General features: G+C 32.6%; 1 protein-coding gene across 1 annotated transcript in view; it reads left to right on the forward strand.

The window, feature by feature from the left end:
- The window catches only part of LOC111046702 (huntingtin-interacting protein 1), a 71,775-nt gene that overhangs the window by 11,497 nt on the left and 40,583 nt on the right, over positions 1 to 19,695 (forward strand). Inside the window, exons 2-5 of the mRNA XM_039436593.1 lie at positions 8,383 to 8,446; positions 11,685 to 11,884; positions 14,512 to 14,731; positions 17,577 to 17,851. Coding sequence (XP_039292527.1) covers positions 8,383 to 8,446; positions 11,685 to 11,884; positions 14,512 to 14,731; positions 17,577 to 17,851 — 759 coding nt within the window. The remainder of the gene's footprint in view (positions 1 to 8,382; positions 8,447 to 11,684; positions 11,885 to 14,511; positions 14,732 to 17,576; positions 17,852 to 19,695) is intronic.

Consider the following 19,695-nt stretch of genomic DNA (forward strand, 5'->3'; position numbering starts at 1 on the left):
TTTCATTATTAACTAGAATGGTTAGCGTTCCTACTTATAAACAGGTATTTTATCATTCTTTGCTAGATTTATATTTTATACAATTTACTGTGAGATCCTAAACAAAATTTTCTAATGAATCTTAGTAACTTAGGTTTGTAGGTTTATTTTGTGAGCCATTTTTTCAAATATGATAGCTGATAGGATAATTAGACCTTTTCTTTAAAATATTCACCACCTTCACCTCTTTAATTTCTCGTTAATCTGTTCTTTCTTTCTATCAATCACCTCCTCATTCTTGTCCGAAATTTCTAATCCAACAGATTAGGAATTTGGCAAAGTTCTACGCTCACTAATCGTAAAATGGAATAATTTTTCATTTCTCATCCATATTTTTGTCCTCATTACATCTTTATTATCACTTTTTAGACCATCTTCTGTCAACTTTTTTCATAATTTTAATATATTTTTGATTGTAGGTAAGATAATTTTATAGAAGAGTAGAATAAGAGCAATGCAATATCATAAAAACCCTCTTTAATAAAATATATTATTCATCTTTTTGTTGCTGTTTTGCTCTTTTCTATATTTTTCAATGACATTCTAAAAATTCTACTTTGATAATTCAATGAGAGAGCAGTACAGTCGAAATTAGAGGTATCGGGAATGCGTTTACGAATTCATTTACAAGTATTTATGAGGATAATTTATTGAAAGAATAATCATTATAAGAATTCATAATCATTCATTCAAGGAACATGACGTCATTCAACACGAATGCGTCTACAAATTCTTTTGAAATTTTCAAAATATTTATGAGGATAATTCAATGAAAGTATACGTCATTTTTCGTTTCCATTCACCTTTCCTTTATTTTTCATCCTTCTATATTTTTTTCGTTCAACCAAATTTTTTGTTGTATTGTTCAATTAGAGAGTGAAGGGTAGAGAGCGTTTTCGAGGGTAATTGTTCTCCCATTCTGCTGTTCTAGGTGAACATTTTTTTCTATTCATCTCCTTTTCAATCTCTCATTTTTATATATTTTTTTCATAACATCTTCCAAATTGTAGCATAATTCGATGAGAGTGATAGAGTATAGACAAAGATAAAAGAATACTAATATTTAATCCCTGGTATAGGATACATTCGAGTAGATTGGTGAAAACCAGTTTTGGGAAATTCATTTTTCATTTTCATTCATCATTTTGTCCATCTCTCATTCTTCCTTTTTTCTATAGCTCTACAGCCCATTTTGGGCTTTGGCCACCTCCACAACATTCCTCCAAAGATTTCTATCCATTATAAATCCTCTCCATCCTCTATAACCCATCCTTATCAAATCATTCCTTATCTCATCTTTCCATCGTAGTCTTGGTCTGCCTTGTTTTCTTCTCGAGTGAAGCTTCTATTTAAGCTCTATTTTTGGCATTCTGGTTTCATCCATCCTATAAATATGTCCGAACCATCTTAGTCTCTGTGCCTTTATGAAGCGTACTATACTACGGCCTTTTATTAATATTTCAAGTTCAGCGTTGGTTATCCTTCTCCAGTCTTCTCCTTCTTTAACAGGACCGTACACTTTTCTAAGCACCTTTCGTTCGAATACACTTAAATTGTGCTGGTCTTCCTTAGTCCAATTCCACGATTCAGAGCCATAGGTAACTACAGATCTTATAAGGGTTCTCATTCTTCCTTAGAATAAACAATTTATGAGGATATATTTCAATAAAAGTATACGTCATTTTTCATATCCATTCACCTTTTCTTTATTTTTTATCCTTCTATATTTCTTCGGTATAAATTTACTGTTTGATTGTTCATTGAGTGAGTGGAGGGTAGAGATTGTTTTTGAGGATGATTGTTTTCCCATTCTGTTCTTGGTGAAAAACTTTCTATATTCATCTCCTTTTCAATCTCTCATATTTATATATTTTTTCATAATATCTTCCAAATTGCAGCATAATTCGATGAGAGTGATAGATTATAGACGTAGAGAAAATAATACTATAATATTTATTTATTTTATCATTCAGAGTTATATCCTAAAAAAATACGAAGGAGTGAGTCAATTTTTTGTTGGCCAACGAACTTGTTTTGTATAATCGTTCAAAAGATAATTTATGACATTTTTTGAAAATTTCAAGTTGATTGATGAAAGCGATAAAAATTAATCGCTGTAAAAACCAACAAACGAACGAATCAAATACCTTACCTTCGGTAAGAACTTACTACGCTCGTCCAATTGAAAATCAAGTGAATGAATTGGTATTACTGCATGATTCGAGTTTACATGGCTAGAGTAATTATTATGTATGGATATTCATAAAACAGTCCAAACGTAGCTAGGTTATGTGTCACTTAACATTCTTCAATTGGACACTCAATCTACAATTCAAACACATAACAATTATTTCTAAATTAAAAAAATACTTCTAAATTGAATTAAAACAATCTTATAATATCTAATCTCTGGTAAAGGATACATCTGAGTAGATTGGGAGAAACCAGTTTTTGGAAAATCATTTTTCATTTTCATTCATCTTTTTGTCCATCTCTTATTCTTCAGTCCATCTTCTAATTCTAGATAATTCAATGAGAGTCTAGGCTATAGTGGGATGGGCTAACTCTATACTATCAACATTCCTTTACCATATTGCTTCCCATTGAAGCAACGGTGACAGTTTTCAGTGAATCTGAGTGTAGAGCAGTGAAAAACGTGGGGTGTTTGTTGATGTTTTATTGTCAGCAGTGAGCCGAGCGGATGCGTGGGTGGCAGGATAACCTTGTTAGTGGTGAGACTCATTCTCAACTGACAGCAATCTATATCGATGCTTACCATTCTACCTATGCTGACAGTTTGAAGTGAATCTCTGTGAACTGTGTGTCTATGAACCCAGTACGTACTACCACACTTACTGCACTCACACACGCACGCACGTTCAATTTGGGAGCTGGTCTGTTCCATTCAGAAATAAGTTGGAGCGATCATGAATGGAGTTGAACTTCATATCACCTAGCTTTTTATTTTTGAAAAATTTATTTTGATCTCAAGTTATAATGCTTTGTGTGTGGGTAATAACAGTCATATTCGCCTGAGTCACTGTCAATGTTGTAGAACCGGTCCATAATGAAATATAAAACACATATATCATCAAATGTTACCTGTGTGGTCACAAAATCATGGTACCAAATACAACTGTAGAATGTGATGGTATATGTGTGTTTTTATTCCACAGTCATATTCATTAAATTACAAAGAACTATTAGTAGGTACCTTTTTTATAATAGACACTACTAGTTGCAGACGTTTCTCGCCATAATCATGTGTCATATTCTTTCATTGATTCAATTTTATTATTATTCTTATTCTTAGGGTGCCTGTCCGTTTCGAACGTTGGATATCATATTTGGCGATGTTAAGGCTGTGCAAAGGCTACAAATAAACTTTCCACTCGTGATATTTTTCTAAGTTTTTCGATTTGTATATCATCAAGCTATCAAAATGAAAAAGTTTTCTGAGGATAACATTTTTTTCCGATCATTACTTTTTGAGATATGAGCGACTGAAGTTTGAATTTTTGGGACATAACATTTCCAATTCGGTACGATATAAATCCGTGAGATTCAGAGGATGGATGATTCTTCATGGTATTGTTGATCTAGTAAACAAAAATTTCCTGAAAATATCAATTTTTGGAAAAGTTATTCAATTTACCAAAAATAACTCAACTAAAAGTTATTTTTGGTTATTTTAATAAATGAATAATAATCTTAAAAATTGATATTTTCAGAAAATTATTGTTTTACTTGAACAATACCATGAAGAATCTATCCTCTAAATCTCATGGATTTATCTCTTACCAAATCTGAAATGTACTGTCCCAAAAATTTTCAACTTTAGGCTCTCATATCTCAAAAAGTAATGATCAGAAAAAAATGTTTTCCTAAGAAATTTTTTTCATTTTTATAGCTTGATGATATACAAATCAAAAAACTTTGAAAAATATCACGAGTAAAAAATTTGTTTTAACCTTTGCACAGTCTCATTAACTTTGTTAGTTGTACTACGGATGATATACAAAATTCAGAATATACGGAAGATATACTTTATACAGAGTTCAATGAAAAAGACGAAAAATATCAAGTGAAATGGGAATCGAACCCAAGACTGGGTTTCCAATAAATATTATGAGTTTTATTTTAACAGATTTTTATCTCTACTGCATTGTCAAGAAATATTTATAATCAGAGACACATTAGTGCCGGTTAAATCTTAATCGTGATTAATTCCACGAGAACCGATCAGAGAAGCCGTCTTAACAAATAGGCCTTCTCTGATTGGTTCTCGTGAAATTAATCACGGTTAAAATTTAACCGGCTTTTGTGCAACTGGGCCATACCTTTTAAACGAATATGAAATTTGATGATGAATAGACCCTTCCATTGGGAATAATGATTAAAAAAAATTATAAGATAATTCAGAGGAAATTATTTTCCATTGAAAGTTAGTCCACTTGAGTTCATATGAGAAGAAAATTTCACAGTAGATTCAAAGACTTGGGAGCTACTTTCGTATTATTTGAAGTTCATTGTCACCGTACACGTTAAGGTTGAACAATTTATTGTACTTTCAGCATCATAATCTCCCCATTGTCACGCCTACCAGGTTCTTGAACAATATTTGTACACATTGTTGGAGATAGACTATCTATCTCCGCCTTAAAAAAGGATTGTCAATGTGAAGTGCTCTTATCCAGAGCGTCAGAGATAATCTCTCAGATGAATAGGATAGGGAACTGTATACAAAATGAAGGAAGTCCCCTTCGTCTCTTGTGGCTCTACCCTTTTTAAATGTATTTATCGCTGTCAAGGGTATACAAACCAAACAGCCACAATAAGCCGGCAGGCACACCACACCACACCACACGTGTATCATGTTTGGAAGATATTTTTGGAAATAGCGCCGGAAAGAAACAATTTGCTTCATGAAATAAATTCAACACATGACCGCTCTTAAATTTGGTCGTCGATCTTTAAAGCGAGAAAAGTTTGTGGAGAGGATTTGCTCTCATTTTTGTTGTAGCATTCTTATCTCCTTAAGTTCAGGATTAATGCAAATTACTATAGAGAGGTCCACGTTATAATGGCAGTGGATAAAGATAGAAGAGCAGCGTTGCCTGTTCTCTGCCTTAATTATATTTCCACACTGTCAAAAACATATTTGACATCTTTATGCAGCTAAAAAAGGATAGTACCACCTATTTTGTGGAATGATAGACAAGGATAGCAACATCAAAGTTAATCAAATACTGCCATTTATTAAAATCATCTAGTAGTTCTCCTGGTAAAGTTTCACCTGTTGAAAATATACTGAACACAGAAACTTGATGACACCTAATCTGAAAATAATTTTCTTTGAAAGTATTAAAACTTGATTCGATGTTGAGAACTATATAAATTAACTGGAACCTTGTGTCATGCAAGCAAACGTGGCCTTGAATGATCATTATGGTGACTCACTTTTATTGTACGTTATATTTTCTCTCACAATGCCATGAAATATTCATGGAATGTTCTGGGCGTGTGTGAATCGATTCTTTCATACCATTAGCATCGTTTCTTATTCCAGATTGATACTTAAAAACTTTATGGAAAATACTATAAAAAGATAACTTGCTGTAGGGTCTATAAAATTGTATGTACTTCTAGTTCAAATTGATCAAGTTTCATTACAATAATCCAGGGTGCCCTTGGTAGCTCTTCTCTTTAAACATTTTCATAGTTCTTTTAATCCATGCAATATAATATAGTTTAGAACGTCCAATCTATTTTTTATCTTTTGCAAGTCTTTTTCAACCTCTGAATACTTGAAATTTTGACTAAATGTTTACTAATTTTTTCAAATTTGATACTTCAGCTACGGATTTCTGACTGCCGTAAATGCTGGTATCCTTATAATGAAGAAGAAAAGAAATTTTGTAATAATTAGTACTGTATCCAAACATGTATTTTTGTTGAAATTTTAATTATACAGGAAGCCCTGTAAATACTTTAATGAACTTTTTCCATGTTTCATATTCATTCTTCCATTTCGATGCAAAATCTGTCTTGAATTTTGACAATACTGATGATTGTATGAATTTAAAATATATCATCTTTAAAATATAATATAAATTATCATTAAAAGATAATATAAAGGTTTAAAGAAACCTAGAACTTATGATAGTAAGATTTTGTTCAGTGAATTTGATGTTAAAACTATACGACAGTTATATCTTAGTTGCATAACAAATTACAGTTTCAAATACGAGCATAATTTCCCTCTAGCCGATGACATAAATTATAATCTTGGACCTAATACAATAAGAAAATATGAAATATATAACACCAACTCAGCTCTTCGTAGAAGGCAACTTTACTACAATAGCAGTAAATTCATAAATATATTAGAAAGTGAATTTTCACTTAATAATTTCCAAAATAATAAACACAGAAAAAGAGCCATAGAGGCATGGCTGAACTTGAATTCTTTCCAATCGTTGACTTTTATACAATAATCAATTTCATATTATAAATTACATTATCGAACACTTCATACGCTAAATTCAAGTTTATATATTACATCCCTGATTAAGCTGATTTACGACTCACACTGGCGCACAAGGAATCTTCCTTTTGTTGGTGTTTTGCCTCACCTACTGTACTTATGCATGTGAACATAAATTAAATCTTCATTTTATAACTATTATTTATAATATAAAGGATATCATTTTGTTATTATATCCAATTAAATAAATGTATTTATCTTGGTTTAAGTGCAGTAAGTAACATATACTTATATTTATTTTTTGTAAATTATTATTTTTGTATTTTGTTTTTGGCAAAATAAATTCATTCATTTCATTCATTCAAAAGAAATTTTACCTGAATTTTCCCTTTTTCCATTCAATATTTGTGCATTTTTTTAATACTTATATCCACAATACAAGGATTCCAATCTTATTATTCGGTTATCCATTCTTATTATGAATTTAAAAATTACCATTGATACAAATAAAATTTGTCTGTATATAAAGAATGTCCAAATAGACTATCATTGAATAATGAAAACAATTTTGTGTATAATTTCCTTTTTAATGAATCATTATAATTAATTATTTGTCCTCCCATGTGATTATGGACTATGATATCATTTGATCAGTTTTGATTAATGCTAGTCTCCATTCTGATGTAATATTTTCCCGCACTAGTTTCTCAAACAATTGATTGCATAGATACTGGAAGAACGACCTAGTGAAGATAGCTGGATCTACCTACCTACCTACCTCTGTACCTACCTATATAGTTTCGCAGCTCGTCTTGTGTTCCAGTAGTCAGTTCTTCTAATAGGTTTGGATTCCATACAACTTTCATCCGACGTTAGTCAGTTTTTTATTCTACTTCATTAGTATTCCACGACATTGTTCATGTATGCTATGTTGCTTGTGTCGAAACGACGGTCTTGCAAAAATGTCTGCATTCTATAGGAATACAAATAGTATCAAGCATGTTATAAAAGCATTTGTAGATGAGGATTGTTAGGAAGATTCCTTGAGATTTGTTGATTGAATCCTTGAATATCAAACAACATTTGACATGACAATGTTACAGGTATTCTAATAATGGACAAACTGTTTGATTTATTTGCAGTCTTGCATCATAAAATAGGTATCTTTCATTGTAACCTGATATTGTAACAAAACTTTTTAGGTAATTAAGTTTGTAACGTGAATGTTGATGCTGTGGAACTTTTCTATAATTGAATAGACTTGAAACGTTGTCAAAAATCCACTTTAATTAAATAAAAATTAATATTTTACAGGAGCATGCTGTAACTTACAGCTGATGATGTGTGAGCACACACGAAAGCATGCTCCTGTAAAATATTAATTTTTAGTTTTTATTTAATTAAAGTGGATTTTTGACAACGTTTTAAGTCTATTCATTTATAGGTAATATTCCGAAGCATATTTCTCCTTGAAATATGCCTTATGATCCCTGAATAATTTTTCATTCCACTTTTTCGAATTTTAAACTAATAATGTAAAAATATATTCCTAAAACCTGGACCTACAGTAACTTTTTCTTCCATATCGACGTATGAGTCAAGATTCCTGCTCTAACTACTGTTTGCAAGTCCATTTTCTTTTATATATTTTCAGCACACCCCACCATGAAGCCCGTTTTTGTAATTTATTAGAAATTTATTTTTGATTGTGATTTTTTGTATTTCGATTTTTTCATGTATATTGTGTTGTATTGAATAAAATTATTGATTGATTGCTTGATTGAATATTGCCTTCTTATTTTTAAAAATCTATGTGTTTGAATTTATTAATCAATTTTCATTTTTGTTTGTTACAGGCCTCGAGTATCAGCAAAGCTATCAACTGCCATGAGAACCCGGTTAAAGAGAAACATGTGCGCAGTATCCTTCTATTGAAAGTCTATATTTTAGTTTATAAGTGAAAATTGAATTTGATTAGACTTCAAAATTTAAAAACTCTTTGCTGTCAATTGCAAGTAGTGAATAGAAGCAGAGACTAATAAATTGAATAATATTTATTTATATTATTATAATTTTATATTAATGAATAATTAAATAATAAATTAAAGGGTACCTTTACTCTTTGATAGAAGTCAATATGTGAAGTCAATGGAAGTTATTTTATTCTGTTTTGATTCATAATTCTTTTGATTTAATAAAAAAATAACCAATTTTCATTCAGTTCAATTTTTACTGATAACTGATAGAACTTCTAGATTGGGAAGATATTTCTTTAATACATATCAATATTCCAATGAATATTTTTCAACCTTCAAAATTCAAAATGCTTAGTTTTAGTTGTTTTTGAGTGAAAAAGAACTAGATTTCAGAAAAGTGGAATCATAACCTCATTTCGGACTTTTAAATTATTATCTAAATTTGGGAGAGAAATAGTACAAGGAGTATCCTTAGTTTTTCTCTCCCATTCAGTGCTTCTTGTAAAAATTATAATAAAATAAAAATGAAACTTCTACTTAATGCATTTATTGGGGAACCTTCTTACTCTCAAATTTTCATTCCTCTAATGTTTTAATTTTGGAGTAAATTTCGAGTTTCAACAAGATTAAAATAGTTCAAAATTTCAATTTAACATTGTGAAATAGCAAATCGTCAAATAAACATGTCCAATTTGTGAAATAGAATGTTTTTCTGTCTGTAAAATTTCAAAAGTGTATCCAACTCCAAAATAATAATTTCAAGAAAATTAGATTTGTACTCATTGAATAATAATTGGCTCCAGGGACTAATGAACTTTTTTGTGGGACTAGCTCTGTTCTTATTTTTATATATATTATCTGAAGACTACAAAAGTATAGGCACCTATCTTCTAGGTTGAAGCATATTGCGGCCATTGATGTGCATTCTACTAATGAAACTAATTGATATAGGCCTAACTGTAGATCAAACAATGCCGAAAACTCTCATGGGTCAGTTGCATAACTCACTTTCGTTGGCTATCGATTAACTAATCTGCCCTACATTATGAAATATTGCATGTTAGACATCATTTATATCGGTCAGTTTTCCAAATACAGCACTCTCGTTTTTTAAGTGCTGTGTAATTGGAAAACCTATCCATATATGGTATTGTTGTAGAGTAAACTTTCACAGTTTATCCACCTCTGCCATTTACATCATTCAAGAAATCTGTAAGTTCTGAAGATACATCATCTTCTTCATAGTAGTAGTTGAGTATTGAATTGCAAAAGCTGAACCCGGAAAACATTCCATCATAATGAAACACATCTTTAAACAGAAAACTTGAGCGCTATTTAGTGTTAATTGTAGTTCCGGTCGACTCAACATGTGAGTCACTTGTAACTGATAACCGATTAGTAACGGTTATTTCGTGCCTAAGTGATTCGCCTCGAATTTCACACTTTGCAACTTGACATGGACTAGTTGTAAACTTGAGTTACCATCTTGTTATTTTGGATGCACGTTTTACACTGAATGGATGAGTAGGCAGTTCTATCTGTAAGTTGATGGCAGTGAGGATAGAATTTACATTATATTCTCACATTCCTCACTGGTTGGTGGCTGGAAACCAGTGAGTATAGAATGCAATGTATAGATAATGTGTTACATTCTATACTCACTGCTCGAAACCCACTTACACACATTAAATTGTAGATGAAACTATAGGCCTACTACTCATATAACAGTTTTTATAACAGTTTTAAGCAGTCTTGGGCGAATGCCCGTTGTTTATACCTGGATTGTATCCATTGTCTATGAATAAATATTAATAATAATAATTTCTCTGTCGAGGGTACAACACGACCAGAGGAGTTAATTCAAAATATAGACATGATTACAAAAAGCATATAAGCTACAATATTATTTACAAAGTATTAATAAAATTGGTTGATTGTTTGCTTAAATAATCCCAATATCTAATATTTAAACATAATTAATATGCTTAATTATGCTATATTTAATATTTGCTTGATTATTTGAAGAAAATGTGGCTTCCACTATACATGAATATGTGTCAGGATGCCACTAAAAAATAAATAAATAACTTTTGTAGTAGATTATGCTCATGATGGTTTTTGATTTGAAGAATTGTTCCTATTTAATTTTCGACCAATAAAAGTCCCAAAGCTAAAGAATAGTTAATTTGGAATTTACAAAATTTTAAATGTGGAAGATTTTTCAATATTTTACATTTTTGCATATTCTCATTAATTGAACATGATTTAAAGAATAAGTAGCACAAACTTGGTTCCAACCGCCTGTTTTGTGTATTCCTTACACCAATTTTTTCAGTATAAAGTTGATTCAATGTGATTTTGTGTTATTAAATAATAACCTAACTCATATTAATGAAGTCTAAAGAAGTTTCTAGGTTGATTTAACTACACTCTATCATAGAGAAACAATAGCGTAAGTAGATATCCCATGGTATAGGGAATTTATGTCGCAACTTTTACTGTTATCTCAAGCCGATTACTGTCGATTATTGTAAATGTTTGCTGTTTTGTTGGGTTGAGAGTGTATAAACGGCACAATTTGAGAGACTACCAGCGTCACACAGCTGCATAGGAGAGAACTAAGTGAACTATCGGCTTGGGATAACAGTAAAAGTCGCGACATAAACGCCCTATACCATGGGATATCTACTTATGCTATCGTTTCTCTATGACTCTATACTCCTGTCCAGTTATGGTCTGAATAGAAGGAAAGTTCCTGATATTCATGGGGAAACCCAAATCATGCGATATCTAATATTCTAATCTAGAACAATATATAATTATTCGAACACTAAATCTGGATGTTCAACTTCATAACAGTTACTCAACCACATCTATGTGAAAACGTTTTTATTTTTAATCAGTCTCAAACTGCAATAAAGTCCATATCGCAATTACTTTTATAAAAACCTCTCGTTAATCAATCTAAATTATCAATTCATCTATATCGCGACTAAATTTGTGAATACTGTAACTGTTCTGACCAAATCAGTGTGATTGATTAAGTGTAATTAGTGTGGAATTTTGTGTTTTTTGAGTTTTTAATTTTCCACTGTCGAAATCTATCCAGCACAAGCTGGTCATTGATGGAGAATTAAATTGAATTGAATTGAGTGTGAATGTTCCTTGACTCGATAATTCAGGTGCAATATTGGGAACATTCCATGAGAAGTGTTCGGAAACATTCTGGAAATGTGTTCTGCGGCTACCGTTGATGGAGAACAAAATAGTCGCCTGGAAGTTCTGCCACGTTCTCCATAAAATACTTAGAGAAGGCCATCCTCAAGTCATACCATACTCACAGAGGTTTAGGCCCAAAATTGACGATATCGGCAAATTATGGGTAACATATTTTTCATGAATTATCTTTTTTCTATTAATTTATTAATGATTCTTATATGTGTTTAGATTATTGAATTTCTTAGAAGAAAGTGTACTGAACAAGATAATATTAAAATTAATTCTTGTAAGTTGACATTCATTTGTACTCGAATACAGTAATTTTCAAACTTATTCTTTTATCTATCAAATGATACTTATTAATGGAAATAAATTGGAAGTTGCATTTGCTCAAATGCTAATTAATGAATAATTATTATTAAACGAAAATCCCAATTAATCACCTCGAAGACTTCTGCTCCTGCAAATATTGACAACAGGTTTTTAATTGGGATTTTCGTTTAATAATAATAATTATTATTATTGATACTTATTGATTTTTTCTTATGAACAAAGCCCTATATTTTAGTGCTAATGGGTTCATGAAACTCATCTGAGCAAAGAAATTTGCAAGGTAAACTACTTGCAGTTTATATCCCAGTTTTAACCCAGTGTACTTACAAAACTTGGTGTAAATTTACAAATGTACGTATTGTAAGTGTAATGAAGTTTATTCAATACATAATACATAATTGACTTGAAGAAGGCTTTTTTTTAGTTATTGTGAATCATGCAGGCCTAGACCAATAAAACCGTTATTTGACGACCATCCACTTCTTGTCAAATCAGATGTCACGTCTCTTTGAAAACGAATTGTAGAGTGAAACTCCATTAAAAAGTGAAACATGATAACTGTATTGTAGTGCTTTGTTATAATTAAAAAACGACAGTGCCATATGAGCCTTGTAGCTTTCTCCCAATAAGGAAGTGTGTCATCATTTTCTACAAACACATTCTGTCTGTACTAAAAGCAGATTGATTTGTACGGGATTTCCGAAGAGGAAGATTTTTATTATAATTTATTAGTCCATAATTAATTATCGTCCAGTTTTGAAAAATATACAAATGTAATCTATGATTGACCAGTTTTTCTCTCTGTTCTTATCTGAACGATAGCGTCACACGTTGAAAAAATCTTTCAAAATTCCATCAAATGAAGGCTACAGATGTATCAAAAAACTATATCATAACTTTTTTATGCATAGTATAGTAGTAGTCTAGTATCAAGTTTTTATTATTATGCCCTACATCATCCAACTGTCTATTAATTAAGTTACATCTATCAAAATTATTATTTTTACACTTCATGGTATGATAATGAATCTAAATTTACTTTGAGTCATTAAACGTTAAATTGTTATCTTTCCTAAAATTATTTTCGTCAATAATTGAATCATCGGTTTTTTGTAGCAATGATGTTTACATCTTCACATGTGTATTTATTATTCATATCTGAAAATACAATTCCTCAACGTATTGTTTTCTATGGACAGTTGTTTTTCACAAAATCCCCTATTATAGAAGATAAAAACATTTTTTTCCTCCACCTACTGTCAAAAGTACTTACTTTACTCCCTGAAACATGATACCAAAGTGTCACTTTTTCGCTCTCGGTACTAAAAAACAGAAAAACTCCCTAGGGAGTAAAAGTGACTCCATTTAAATAAACATGGGAAGCATCTCTATTTTAAAAACGTACATTTGGAATAGGTCAGAAGGTCTAAGCTCAGATGAGGAAGCATATAGAGTAGTCATTAAACCAACTAAATTCAATACTTCAACCAGACATTTGATCAATATATAAAATTTATGTTTGTATGCTGAAATTATTATTACAAACTTCATATCACTATACTAAAAAAAATGTATATATTTTTTCTTTTATTCCATGTTATTCAAAATATCAGCCAACGAATATTACTTATTAACTAATCAAATTTGAAACGGGAACTTCATAATAGCTGTAGTTTTGGCTGTCATTGTTGTTACAACTTTAGCCGACAGATAGTGCTGTCGGAGGAGAACTGTGATTACAAGCCAGCTGTTTCTGTTTACTTTTTAGATTATGTTGTAACACATTGTTTGGTCACATACGTTTTTAAAAATTATTTTATTAGAAGTTTTTATAAAAATGTAGGTGGAGGAAAAATGTTGTGTATATCACGAGTGAAAAATGTTTTTTCTCCCTCAGGAAAATTGTTGCCATCGGCTTCGCCTCGGGCTCCAAACTTTTCCCTCAGGGAGAAAAAACAGCACTTTTCACTCTAGATATACAAATAACTATTATATGGATTTTATTGGTAGAGAGATCCTTTCGGATGTTGTGCCTCACCGTATCACCCAATGCTATAAATAAAAATGTACAATCTAAAAAAAATGAAATCTAAGTACCCTTTTTTAAAATTGTGACTAAACTATTTCTATTCAAAAGTAGCCCTATAGAAAAAACGGCACCCAATGCTACTTTCTGTATACATTCAAGTTTATAGATTATGTATTGGCTAGAACTATAAGAAAATATCTCATAGATGAAGCTTGAAGAAGATGGTGATTCTGCGTAATTCTCAGTAACTAAGATAAAATAGTTCTTCAATCATGATTGTGAATGTAATGTTTAATTGAAATAATTGGTATAGTTAATCAAGTATTTAGTGTAGCTTGAAGAAGATTGTTCCTGAAGAAAGATTAATTTATAATAGTATAGTTTTGTTAATAGGATAGTTTATTTGAGTTGATTTTGTATCGTTTCAGGGTCATTTAAAAGAAGGATACGGAAAACTGATCCAGTTGTATTGCAAGCTTCTATTGGAGAAGTTGGCGTTCCACAGAAGAAACCCCCGGTTTCCAGGGAACTTGGTGGTTACCAAAGAAGAGTTGGATAGTATAGGCGAGAATGACATCAACAACTATTTCCAAATGTCCGTCGAGATGTTCGACTATATGGATGAAATTCTTGTACTACAGAATGCAAGTAAGAACTTGAACATTCATTCTTGTTATTTTTCAATAATTGAAATTGAAATTCTCCACTCTCCAAAAACAAAAAAATCATTATAATTATGACACTCGAAATGGATGAATTTGAGGCTCCTCTCATGGACACATGCCTGGGAAATAATTGTGCATGTTGGGTTACAGCGATGGCATAAAATTTGGTTAATCTTGTTTAAATAATTAATTAGAGTTTTTCATAATGATGAATTCCTAAACGATTGATGTAATCGAAAAAGGATTTTGTGATGGGAGCTTTTGTGAATGCTTGTCAGGTGGATTGCTTGTACTTGGATCTCTCAAAGGCCTTTGATAGAGTTAATCACACTCTTATGATTGCCAAGTTGAAGGTTTATGGAGTCCATGGATCATTGCTAATGTGGTTGGATAGCTACCTGAGGGATAGAACTCTTATTGTTAGGTATGAGGGTCATGAGTCATCACCATTCAGGGCCTTATCTGGGGTTCCACAGGGGTCTCATCTGGGTCCCCTCCTTTTCAACTTATTTATGAATGATATTGGTAGTGTCATCTCTTCCAATTTCTTAATGTATGCTGATGATGTGAAACTTTTTGATGTGGTGTCGCATGGTACAGGGCGCAATGCACTGCAGTCTTCACTCTTGAACATTGATAAATGGTGTTTGGATAATGGCATGGCACTGAACACTGCTAAGTGTGTGATGATGTCTTTCAGACGTGGGTCCAATATCCTTGATATTCAATATGTCCTGCAGGGTGCTCCTCTGATAAGAGTGTTCAAATTCAATGACCTTGGGGTTACCATGAGTCCCTCCCTTAGTCCTTTGGAGCATGTGTGTGGGATAACAGCCAAGGCTAGGTCACTGCTTGGATTCATTTTCAGGTCCTCTAGAGATTTCAGATCTCCTCATAGTCTCCTGGTTCTGTTCAGGGCACTGGTCCTTCCTGTTATGGAGTATGCTTCTGTCATATGGTCCCCATACCACCAATACCAGATTGATATGCTACAGAAGGTCCAGAGACGTTTTGTGAGAATGCTTGGCTGCAGGATGGGGTTTGCATACTTTGATGTGCCTGTGGAGGAAATTGAGAGATATTTTGGCCTTTTACCTTTGGCTTCTAGGAGGAGACTCTTCGACTTGATGCTTCTTTACAAATTGGTGAATGGAGCATTGGACTGCCCGGAATTGTTGGCTGGCATTGATATCTGTGCTCCAAGAGGGACCCGCTCCAGGACGATCTTCAGACGACGTCTTCATACAACAGCTTACGCATACAATAGTGGTTTGTCAAGGGTGCTGCGATCTGGTTGTGAGGCTGCTGCGGCAGGAATTGATTTCTTTGATGTGTCCGTGGTAGCTTTCAGGAGGGCAGCCATGCGGTGGGGACTCTAGCTCCTTCTTTGTTGTTAGCTGATATTTATATATCTTTCGTCTTATCATCCTTTCTCCTTTTGTTTTTTTATGCATGTATTTTGTTATACCCTTTGTGATTACTTGTTAGTGATCTAATGCTGAGGTTTGCCTAATTTATTTTTCTCTTTTATTTGGCTATAGGCTACTTTGAATGCTTTACCTTCATTGCTTTGCTTTAAAATTTTGCTTCATTATGTAATATGTATACTTAGGGGGCACTAGCCAATCCTCTTTAACTTAGCTTGTTATTGTTATGCTTGTTATTATGCTTATTATTAGGTTATAATTATGCTTATTGGTATTATTATTATTATTCTTATTTTATATGCTTCTTTTTTGTGCTTTTTGATTGTTGTAATTGGTGTGTACCGTTGGAAAATAAATAAATAAATAAATAAAACTAGTGCTTATAAATGACAACACGAAGGAATTGATTGATTATCATTTACTATTTTATATTCTATTAAACAGTATTTGAGCCTATCTTACTAACTAATTGCCTCAATCCCTTTCTTATCCTCTCATTTTCCTGGTTATCTCAAGTCAAATCAAATTTTATTCAATGTCATTACTTACATAAAAATTGCGCTACACAGTATTTTGTCGCCTTGTTTTTGAGACAAAATATTCCATCTACATTATTTGTCTATTTTATATTCTATCCGACAGTATTCGAGCCTGTTTGACTTACTCTGATTGCCATGTTTCCATTATCCTATATTTTCAATCTTTAGCATTCCCTTATCTTCCTAATTTACGAGAAAAAAATATTTTATTTATATTATCTGATTATTCTATTCTCTATCCGACAATATTTAAGCCTATCAAACTAACTCCAATTGCCTTATCTCCAATCATATTTTCCTATCTTTCTGGTTATTTGTCGTCTAGTTTTTGGGACAAAATATTCAATCTAAACTATCTGACTATTTTATTTTCTGATCTGTATAATCCATTCTATCCATATATCTATTATTTTTTATTCTATTCTATTTTCTGTATTGTATTCTATTGTATTTTGCTGTATTCTATTCTATTTTATTTTATTCGATCCAATTTCATTTTATCTATGAGTACCTGACTTATACATTCTGATCAGTCTATTAGGCTACATGATTATCTAACAATATGATTTCAGTTTACACACACATTTAACACAAATTTCTGCTCTCATTTTGTCACGTAGATCTTGGGACTAAATATTTCATCTAGACTATCTGACCATTCTATATTCTGATTTGCCCATTCCATAAATTCTGTCTGATTATATAATCATTCAATATAAATGTGTGATATCTGACCAATGTGTGATACAATAACGATACAATAACACAGCATACCATATATACATACCACAACCATACCATATACACAACCAATTTTGAGTCTCCACAACCTTTTAAGCGAAATGTGCTCTGATGTTGGCAGTTTTCGGCTCGTTGGACATGTCGCGGTCGAATTCGATGACGTCATGCGGTCAGTGCATCCTGGCGCCACTCATCCCCATCATCCAGGACTCGTCGCAGCTCTACGACTACTGCGTCAAGAGTCTGTTCAAGCTGCACGCCTCTGTGCCACCTGACATCCTGCAGGGTCACCGCACGCGCTTCCTCAAGCAGTTTGTCGAGTTGCGACAGTTCTACTACAACGCTTCCACCCTGCAGTACTTCAAGAGTCTCATTCAGATACCTACACTGCCTGAGGTAATTTAAAATTGAAATAATTGATTTAAAATTATAAACTAACAAGGCGTCAGGCTCGCTTCGCTCGCCATATCCGTCTAGACACGGGGCTCCGCCCCCTGGACCCCCGACTGGATCGTCCAAAAATTAATCAGCGGGCTCGCTTCGCTCGCCTGCATTTTTCATTTGAGCATGCTTCGCAGCTCGTCTGACTTGAGCGTAATTTGACAACTGATTTTTTTTAAATATATTTCCATCAATTATTGAATAAGGTGAGAGAACGCCGAAAAGTTGAGAAAAACGTTGGATAACCGCTGATTTTGGGCGTATCTTTGATGAAATATTAAAGTCACCTCATTACAAAATTTTTAGACCCTAGCTAAACCTCTGTACCAAATTTGAACATTTTCTGTCTATTACTTGATGAAAGAACTGAGAAAACGCCTCTAAAGGGCCAACTGAACATACCTACCAAATTTGAACTTTTTTGATCAGGTAGATTTTTAGTTCTGCGAGTGAGTAAGCCAGTCAGTGATTGAGTGCCATTTCGCTTTTATATAAATAGATAAGTATTTTGTTAGGGCTACTAGGAAGATAAATTAAATATAACTACTATAGACTGTGCAAACCTCAGTGTGTGATCACATTGTATGCGAATATGTGCAAGTGCACGCTTGGTGGCTTGGTTAAGCATGACCACGCGTGCAGATGAGAAACAAAATGTGGAAAGAGCAATAGGAACACTCTCACTGAACGCGTGCACTTGCTGGTTGCGTTCAGTGTGTGCAGCTACATGCACTGTTACAACGTGTTTCAATGGCACTTTTCAGATTTTGTTTTTAGGCTTAACCATGATCTTACGTGCACTTGCACATATAGAGGTACGCATTGAATGTGATCAGAGCCTTGGATTGCAACATTGCTCTTATGGAGTACAGTGCTGCCAGATTTCACAGAATCCAAAGAGCCTGTGAACTTATTGTGTGTAAGAAAGAGCGAAAAAAGAGCTGAGAGAATCTGCATGAAAACGGCAACAGTGTATTCCTATTGGTATATCTAAATAACATTAAACATCAACCATAAAGCCCCATACTGCAAACTAAGGTTTACACAGACTATAGTAGCCTTTTTATTCAATTTCAGACACGTCTTGTTTCAGACGATTCTTTCCATTATCAAGCGATTATTCTGACGCTTGATTATGGCGAGAATCTTCCGAAACTTAAAAGATGAATTACAAAGAAATATTAGTAGCCTCTTTTATTTTATTTCAGACACCGTTAGTTTCGGACGATTCTTGCCATTATCAAATAATGATGATTTTGATGTTTGATAACGGCGATAATCGTCCGAAACTAGTCTTGTTTGAAATAAAATGTAAAAGGCTACCAGTATTTCATTGTATAAGGTTATGTGGTAGTCATAGGCTTTTCTTGTCTTCAATTACCAATGTACTTGTGGAAGCGTGTGCCTATAATATGGAGGAATGTTGTGGTGCCTTTACACTTTGAGTTGATACAGATGCATAGAAAAATGTTCATGACATGTTACATGCCACTTGAGCTCTGTTCAGATTTGTGGCTTCACGTAACAAATGACAATAATAATAATAATTGAAATAATAATAGTAATAATTGTAATAATTTCTATTATATTGTATATTAGATGATCTCCAAGTTTTGTTGTTGTGTAGCAATTATTGTGTAGTAAATGCAGGGTAACTAAGAGGATTTATTTGAGACAAAGAGGACCGGGATACATTACAAAAGCTGTTTAAATACATGAAAACACAAATAGAGGTATGAACTTACATTGAGATGGTTACAAGGTTGTAACGTCTCTGCGGGTAGGAGCAGGAGCTGTCT

Source organism: Nilaparvata lugens, chromosome 10 (assembly GCF_014356525.2).
Source record: "Nilaparvata lugens isolate BPH chromosome 10, ASM1435652v1, whole genome shotgun sequence".
NCBI lineage: Eukaryota > Metazoa > Arthropoda > Insecta > Hemiptera > Delphacidae > Nilaparvata > Nilaparvata lugens.